This window comes from Mercenaria mercenaria, chromosome 12, assembly GCF_021730395.1.
Source record: "Mercenaria mercenaria strain notata chromosome 12, MADL_Memer_1, whole genome shotgun sequence".
NCBI lineage: Eukaryota > Metazoa > Mollusca > Bivalvia > Venerida > Veneridae > Mercenaria > Mercenaria mercenaria.
Window position 1 is genome coordinate 43,108,586 of NC_069372.1, and position 9,159 is coordinate 43,117,744.

Genomic DNA, 9,159 nt, shown 5'->3' on the forward strand with positions numbered 1-9,159 from the left:
ACGCCTTGTTTAGTCTGAAGGTTGAAACACGCTTCACACGTCCTCTTTTTTTGATTTTATTATAATGCAAACATCTGTGTATTTTTGTCATTTCATATTTTTAAAATTTTAAAAGCGTAAGTCGTTTTCATAATAAAAACATGAAATGGAATAAACACTACCATAAAGGCTGAAAAGATTGGCTTTTTTTATCAATTATTGTGTTTAAGGATTCCGTTTTCTTATTTGTAATGAATTTCATTCAATTTAAATTGACAGTTTTCAAATATCACTGAGTAGGCCTAAATGTTCTCGAAGCCCTTCCTATATAACACTAATGCAGAAATCATTAAGAATATAATGTCAATATACTGTACTTCGGATGTAAATCCTTACACGTCTTATATTAACCCTTACCATGCTAAATTTCTAAAATGGACAGGTCCATCATTCAATTTAGGCAGCATGTCACTTATTATCTAAATGTGTGTTCATTGAAAATTTACTGACAGAATAGCGAACAATGCAGACCATGATCAACCTGTACGGACATCTTAGTTTGCACTGATCGCAAAGGTGAAATCAAAGGTTAGCTTTCTGTAAAAACCAGTCAGCGGTCCGTTTATTTTGTTAAAATTCAACATAACTGAGATTAAAAGATATGTGAAGAACATTTACTATACTATCGAGCAGTCACGCCACAAGGAAACAACTTTCATTAAGAAATAATCACTTTGGGTTTATATAGCAATAGCTGGTTCTCAGCTTACTAAATCATTTGCACTTGCTCGCACATGAAGCAAGGTAAAACACTTCCTTGGGATTCGAAATTTTCGGTCTTTTTCGTTGATTTTAAACAAAAATCTTATTATCCCAATACCGACCCGTCGATACGGACCGCAAGCTGTTTAGTTTGGGACTAATTTTATAGTTTTGAATTTAAATTTTTTTGTTTCTATATCTATTTTATCTATCCAATCGTGAACGTTCATTTGCAGCACGTGTCCGTACAATATATTACCTTATTGGGCGCACGTGCGTACAAAAAACCTGTATTTTTCCGTATTTGGACGGTTCAAAAAGTCCCATGTTAAACATACGATAAAGCCCGAAACGCGTGAAAATGTTCCGAATGTAAATCGGGTGAAGTAGGCGCTTTATGTACAGAGTTAGATTATGCGTCTTGAAATGAGGAAGGCAGAAATACAATATTCAGTGAATCAGTTTTAATTTAAACTAAAATAAAATAGATATACAATAAAAAGTTATTTACCATTGAACTGTACAATACGAGATATATTTGGACTCGTACCCAGCTGGGAAAACCATATGGTTTTCTCAGCTGGGTACTCGTCCAAATATATCTCCGTATTGCACAGAACAATGTTAAATAACCTAATATTATCATATCCTTAAAGGGTTGATAATAAGTTATTTTGCTATCAAAAAAGCTTGAATCAACAGTTATGTTTTATAACAATTGAAGAAACTATTTTGTTTATATGATGGAATTACCAAATTGAATCATTAATTTGCGGACCTATTCAATAAAATAAACTTCAGAAACTATATATTGGTCTTCAATTTGTATTCTTCACCTGGACTTACATGACAAAAAAAAAAGAGTGCAACCGTTACATTTTATCCCATATATAAGAACAGCAAACTGTAGCGGATCAACATTGTAGTTAGTATGTAACTTTGATGTAAAATATGTAATGTTTGTTTCTGATATATGTCAAAAATAAGGGTTGATCCATAAAACATTTTTATCCCTTAAAACCGCATTATTTTCCTTCTGTAATTTTTTATCAACTAAATAGTTCTTTCTCGCTCCCTGTTAGTAGGGCTTAACTTTAACCAGTTTTGACGAATTATCTATGCTATAGGGTATTTAGTACACGCATTCTTATGCATTATACTTGAATTTGCGTATTTCGAACGATCACTTAAAAACGGCACCAATAAGCTAGTTTCCGACTAATACTCCTAAGCAAATTTAACGGTTCATAACATACTTTTATAGATGTTCGTGTATGGTGTAAAAAATGTTCAATTTCGAAAAAAAAAACATTTTTACTTTCCCTTAGAAATCATTTCGAAAGCCTCACTTCTGTTCGCCGGGTCACGTGATGATATTCCCTGCGCATGAATATATAAGGGAGTGAAAAAGTTTGGTTAAACAGACTCCAGGATTATTAGATCTCACCGCCCATCCACGGGGCTTTCAATGTAAGTAAAATGAAAGTTTTTTTATTAAATGCTGCTTGCATTAGTACCTGGTAGGAGAACTTATTTTTGGAGAAAATCTTATCGTGGTTCTAAATACTATTTTCCTCCGTATTTCTGGTGTTAGGCAGTATTTATTTCTTATTCGTGTATTTATAAATGGTATATGCATCAAAATAATGAAACTGGCAACTAACGTTTGAGTTTCGGAAGTCTTTCTCTTTCTTTTGCAGATTCATTTTATCGTTATCTCACATTTGTCTTTTTGAAAGTCGTACATATATCATGTTATTTTATGCTTTATGTATGAACAATCTTTATTTCCAACTTTTATTGATATACATTTTACATTAAGAATTAGATGAGGGTATTTCAAATAAACAATTTGTTCACTTTTTTTTCAACTAGACAAGAGCATAGATTGTATATAATCATAAATTTGAAAACTACACACCTGAAACACTACTACATGAGCGATTCCTGAGCCATTTCATTCAAAAACTGCCTATAAGGACACGCACCGATATGGTCCTTCCTCTCTTAGGATGGCGGTCCTTTGAATCACTCGTAGACAAAAGACAACTGTTTCTTACAAAAGCTATGCATGATGCCAAATGAATGCTTAACCAAGCAAATATTTTACCTACGTTTGAATTATTTCATGTTGAAAGGGGCTAAAAAATCAATTAGGTGATATTTGCAGAATATTAGCCAAGTATGGCTTATTTAGGTATCTAAAGGAATATATCCAAATGTCCATCTTCCCATTCAAATGGGCATGGAAATCCATTGTCACAAGCAGTGTAAACTCGTACAGTACTATGATATACATTGGGAAGACAGAAAAAATTCAGACTCTGAGTTTGATAGGATTAAATCTGTTCATCTTGCATGCTCCCCGTCTAAGTTGTACGTACTAGCAAATACCAAATCACTGATACGTCACGTCCTCAATGTCGTCAGGCTCCTTACAGCAGGTAGTCTACATAACGAAGCTATCTGTCAAGTATGCAGATCACGTGTCACTGATATCAATAGACACATGATTTCGGAATGCATTGGTTTTCGCGAAATCAGAAAGTCATTCCTAGTCACAGTGCTAGAAACATTTGGGCACTCAGTATCTGTACCAGTATCTGTGCTGTGATAATTCGGATTATTTTCGGCGCTGCCTAATAGACCCGGATATATTGAGAGTACTAGGTTCAGATGCCAGCAAGTCCCGGGATTATATGAACTTAACATATAAGTTCATTGGTTCTGTGCAAAGCGCCTACATGTTATCTCCTAATTCTTTATAGCTTAATTGTACTTTTAATCAATTCCCAGGCCCATCCTTAAAGTGATCTTGTTTTTTCGTTTCGGCAAGATTTCCAAGTTGATTATATATAGTGCATGCTAATTAGATGAATTCAAGGCTATTAAACACGGGATTAAACACTCAAGTAATTAAATTTAACATAACGACATAATTATGCTTGCATTACTTGAAGCCTTAACATATATTGATATGTATATACGTATGTGTATGTGTATGTATACAGTAGAGAAATGTTATTTCCGTTGCTCTATTTTAAAAAGTATTATAATTGAACATTCGTTAATTCTTTGTATTTTTACGAGGCAAAAATAAAGAAAAAAAGTTTCTGTACCATTTCAGAACTAGTCAACATGAATTCAATTCATGTAACACTGATCTCGGCCCTTTTGGCACTCAGCACCGTGTACAAAGGTAAGCACAAACAAACCCAATAATAAAATGAGCCGTGCCATGGGAAAACCAACATAGTGGGTGTGCGACCAGCATGGATCCAGACCAGCCTGCGCATCCGCGCAGTCTGGTCAGGCTCCATGCTGTTCGCTTTTAAAGCCTATTGGAATTGGAGAAACTGTTAGCGAACAGCATGGATCCTGACCAGACTGCGCGGATGCGCAGGCTGGTCTGGATCCATGCTGGTCGCACACCCACTATGTTGGTTTTCCCATGGCACGGCTCAAATGTAAATACAAAGAAGGTCCGTTGTGAAAAAGCAACATAAACATCTTATATTTATTTTTCGTTAAATGCCTTAATTAGCTTTAAAATTGATGTTTGACCATATTATGAACATATTTAAAGCTATGTCGAAAAGAGATTGACTGAATACGTTATTAGCAGATGAAGTTGTGGAAAACTTTAATTCAGCTGTCACCTTTTAGTATAGCTGAATTATACCTATGTTATCAGAATGATTTTCATGAAAATTACGTGGAGTAAAAGAAGGTCAATAGGTTTTGAAGGGTCTTTATACGGAAATACTGTCATCATTATACAGGCATGTCGACGCCGATGCCAATGCCGATGCCAATGCCAATGCAAATGCCGATGCCAATGAGGATGACCGATGCTATGTATATGCTAATGTCTATGCCAATGCCAATGCCACAGGGAGGAAAAGGAGGTAAGGCTGTTCAATTTTTAGAATGTATTTCGTTTTCACAATGCACTATCTGTTTTTTTTAATTTATATTTACTAAAGCGTAAAATGAAATGACGCTAACATTTGTTTTACAATTTTAAAATAGTTACATACTTAATAAGCATTTTCATCAACTTAATCCTCTGATGTAGGCATTGCTAGTGGCAAGCCAATGAGCGGCGGTACGGGAGATGAAATGCCGATGAGCGACGGTAGTGGTAGAATGAGCGGGGGTATGCCAATGATGATGCCAGTGGGAAGTGATATGGGCAGTAGTATGCCTATGGGCGGCGGTATGATGATGATGCCAATGAGAGGTGGTATGGGTGATGGTATGTCTATGGGCGGCGGAAAAGGAGGGATGGGCGGCGGTATGATGCCAATGAGAGGTGGTGAGGGTATGCCTATGGGCGGCGGAAAAGGTGGAATGGGCGGCGGCATAATGATGATGCCAATGGGAGAAGGTATGGGCGGTGGAATGCCAATGGGCGGCGGAAAAGGTGGAATGGGCGGCGGTATGATGATGCCAATTGGAGGAGGTATGGGCGATGGTATGCCTATGGACGGCGGAAAAGGAGGAATGGGCGGCGGTATGATGATGATGCCAATGAGAGGTGGTATAGGTGATAGTATGCCTATGGGCGGCGGAAAAGGAGGGATGGGCGGAGGTATGATGATGATGCCAATGGGAGGTGGTATGAGCGATGGAATGCCTATGGGCGGTGGAAAAGGCGGCGATATGATGACGAAAATGCCAAAGGGAGGTGGTATGGGCGATGGTATGCCTATGGGCGGTGGAAAAGGAGGGATGGGCGGCGGTATGATGATGATGCCAACAGGAGGTGGTATGGGTGATAGTATGCCTATGGGCGGTAGAAAGGGTGAAAAGGGCGGAGGGATGGGCGGCGGTATGATGATGATGCCAATGGGCGGTGGTATGAGCAATGGTATGCCTATGGGCGGCGGAGAAGGAGGAATGGGTGGCGGTATGATGATGATGCCAATGGGAGGTGGTATGGGTGATGGTACGCCTATGGGCGGCGGAAAAGGAGGGATGGGCGGCGGTATGATGAAAATGCCAATGGGAGGAGGTATGGGCGATGGTATGCCTATGGGCGGCGGAAAAGGAGGGATGGGCGGCGGTATGATGATGATGCCAACAGGAGGTGGTATGGGTGATAGTATGCCTATGGGCGGTAGAAAAGGTGAAAAAGGCGGTGATATGATGATGAAAATGCCAAAGGGCGGTGGTATGGGTGATAGTATGCCTATGGGCGGCGGAAAAGGACGAATGGGTGGCGGTATGATGATGATGCCAATGGGCGGTGGTATGTCTATGGGCGTTGGAAAAGGAGGAATGGGTAGCGATATGATGATGATGTCAATGGGCGGTGGCATGCCTATGGACGGTGGAATGGGCGGGGGTATGATGATGCCAATTGAAGGTAAATAATTTCTTTAACTTGGAGAACATTTGTCTGCTAGATTAGTAAATTTAAAAGGACTAAAACATCATAAACACATGATTTCTGGTTTTATCAAGATAAAGGGTATGGTTTTATCAAGATAAAGGGTATGAGGATTCATGCATGCCCTAATTATCCCTTACCCTGCTAAATTTCTACAATGGACTTGTCCATCTTTCAATTTGGACAGTACTAGTAACTGTTAAATGGGGTGCTAACCAAAAAGATACTGACTGAATGGCGAACAGTCGAATAGTGCAGATCTTGATCAGACTGCATGGTTCTACAGGCTGCTCACGATCTACACTGGTCGCAAAGGCATAATTATTCGTGCCCAGCATGATAGTGGTTCACGGGAACGGGAGACACAAACTTAAATGCATTTTTTAGTGTTATAGTCGTCGGTTGGAGTCTAATGGCGACTTTTCAGCTTTAAAAGGTGGATGCATAGACCAGTTGCTCCTCCGCGTTGGCAGGCACCTATATAAAACCACCGACTTTCCATAACAACTGGGTAGCTGACTCGTGTTATAGAATCAAGTGATGGTGTGCATGTGATTCGAAATCAGCGACCTTAAAAACAACAACTACTATAATAAAGATATATTTTTTTCCAGAAAGTAGTTCACAAAATGTGAATCGTATCTAATAAAGATAGCACCTTATATACAATATGGCCTTTTATAGTCTTTATATTTAATAAAAAATCAAAGAACGGGACAATTGAAGTAAATTTCCTATGTTCTATTATGTAAGCATATTTTGTATTCTGTATGAAACTAGCTTAACTAATTATAGATGATCGTATACTAGTAGATAAAAAGAACAGAATGCTACGCCATACATCCATGTTGAAACATAAATGCAGCATATCTTAAATCATATATTGTAAATGCTAGCAAATTGTAAAACTACATGTTATCTACATCTTTTTTTTTAGTCCGTGGTGAGTGCTAGTCTACTCACCCGGACTCCGGCGTCAGCATCAGTTTGGTTTTTTTAAGTTTTGCATACAAGAACCGTTGCATGTCCTAGATTTCACACAGTATGCTCTCCTGTCCTCAAATCTACTTACGTAATTATGTTAAATAATTCTTAGTTGAATTTATTGTATGTTATTGCCCTTCTTTCGATTTAGAAAACCTAATTAAGTTTTGCGTGCAACCAATAAGTAATATCTCAGTAACAGCTACATGTACATAATTATATCAGACTAAAACTTCACACAACACAGGTCTTCCTACCCATCAAGTTTATTCACATAACTTAGTGAGATAACTCCTGGCTGAATTTGGTGTTGCGTATGAATATGTTGTCTCACAATGGGGAAATCTGTGCTTCAATGAATGGCTCAGTTCTGGACCAGACACGATAAGACCTTGTTAATATCATGATAAAATTTGCTAGGGGTCTGAGAAGTCTGCAAGACACATTGTCTTATTATGGGGAACATTTGCGCCAAGTAATATTAAAATTCCTTGATGGACGGTTGAGTTACAGACCGGGCAGAAAAAAACGAACTATTGACCGAAAGTACTGTTGGACTGACGGAAGTAAAGATTAAGACTTAAGGTTTAGAACTGTGTCTATTAACTAATATGGGTTTAGTACCAACATAGCTAGAAGGTGAGAACGGTAGCTTGCATTTCAACTACTGTCTATGAACAGGCTCAATCAAACCGAGCCTGCAACATTTTCATTTATGTCATGTTGGGCGACCTGTGGTTTTCCACTTATTCTATTTTAACACCCGTGTAGTCACATCTCTGACTATTCCTAATCATAGGCAGCATTCTATATTCCACTGAGGAATAGCAGACGGGGAAAAAGTGTCTGTTTATTTTCTTGTCGAACAATTGTATTGCATGCTAGTAAGCCACCAAGAACACCGACACTGTCGTTTTTTGATAACATTTTCCTTTGATAACTCTCTTTTTAAAAACAAAACAACTAAAACATGCGTGACGATTTGGTCTGACATCATTCGTCCTCCACCTCTGATTCATGTGGGGAATTTGGCAGTTACTTGCGGGAAACATGGTTTGTACTGGTACAGAATCCAGGGACACCGGTTAGGTTAACTGTCCACCGTTACATAACTGAAATACTGTTGAAAAACGGCGTTAAACCCAAAACAAACAAAAAACTAAAACATACAGATTAAAATATTTGCTTTGCTACTGTAATGCCCATAGTATGTTGATTTACATTTACATATATTATTGCATTTCCTTTTTCCTTTTACAGGTAAGAAATATTAATCTAACTGAACCATACAAAGGACTTTCCTAGAGATATTGGCGATCTTGTATACAATCAGGAATCAACGTGCTTCTCCTCATGGACATGTACATTGTCGTATCGTTCATAGCAACATTCGTGTATATATTCCACGCTCACCTATTATCACTCACAGGACCATTGATAATGAGCAAAGTACTTCACTATGCCGAGATCAGTATATTGCCATATCGACAAAACGACAGCTCGAGGGCTTGGCGCAAAACTATTGTATCTTGTTCTTTGTTTATATACACTTACAATAGTTTTGCACCAAGCCCTCGAGCTGAGTGGCTGACCAAATTATCAACGGAACTATAGAGATCAACATATTGTCGGATTTATATGTTGACAGTTCAACTGTTAGTTGTCCTATGCCGTAATCAAACATTCGTCGGCATAATGTGTGGTTAACAAATACTACATGTGCTGACAAAAACTTAAACCTGCCTTTTGCGACCATGCTCTTGTCTGTTATTTATGGACCGCTATTATTTGTTTGTTACTTTATATAGAGGTTGTGATATAAAACGACTACGCATTTTGAAACAGTGTCTTATTGTTTGTAACTCAGCCACAATATCACGACAGAGATGTTGTTTGTGCGAACACTTAAAACTATCCAATATAAAACATGCTGAATACGTGGATTCAACAACGCTTGACTTTTAGTCCAAAATTTTTACACCAAGTCCAACGTGTACGGTAATAAAGGTCTTAGGTAAAAAACACCACAACAAAAGAGA

The 9,159-nt window shown here is 38.1% G+C and overlaps 1 protein-coding gene and 1 long non-coding RNA gene across 2 annotated transcripts; both read left to right on the forward strand.

Moving 5' to 3' along the window:
- The first annotated feature begins 2,171 nt into the window (after positions 1 to 2,171).
- LOC123533301 (uncharacterized) lies at positions 2,172 to 4,608 on the forward strand. Its single transcript, XR_008366328.1, has 3 exons — positions 2,172 to 2,211; positions 3,869 to 3,940; positions 4,524 to 4,608. It is a non-coding gene; the product is annotated as an uncharacterized LOC123533301 (long non-coding RNA).
- Positions 4,609 to 5,196: 588 nt separating this feature from the next.
- LOC123533593 (uncharacterized) lies at positions 5,197 to 8,526 on the forward strand. The gene is made up of 2 exons (XM_045315299.2): positions 5,197 to 6,112; positions 8,381 to 8,526. Exons 1-2 carry the CDS (start codon positions 5,209 to 5,211, stop codon positions 8,392 to 8,394), a joined length of 918 nt encoding a protein of 305 aa, XP_045171234.2. The 5' UTR covers positions 5,197 to 5,208; the 3' UTR covers positions 8,395 to 8,526.
- Positions 8,527 to 9,159: the final 633 nt, after the last annotated feature.

Coding starts and splice junctions, on each gene's coding strand:
- LOC123533593 (XM_045315299.2), top strand. CDS start 5,209: ATGGGCGATGGTATGCCTATGGACGGCGGAAAAGGAGGAATGGGCGGC.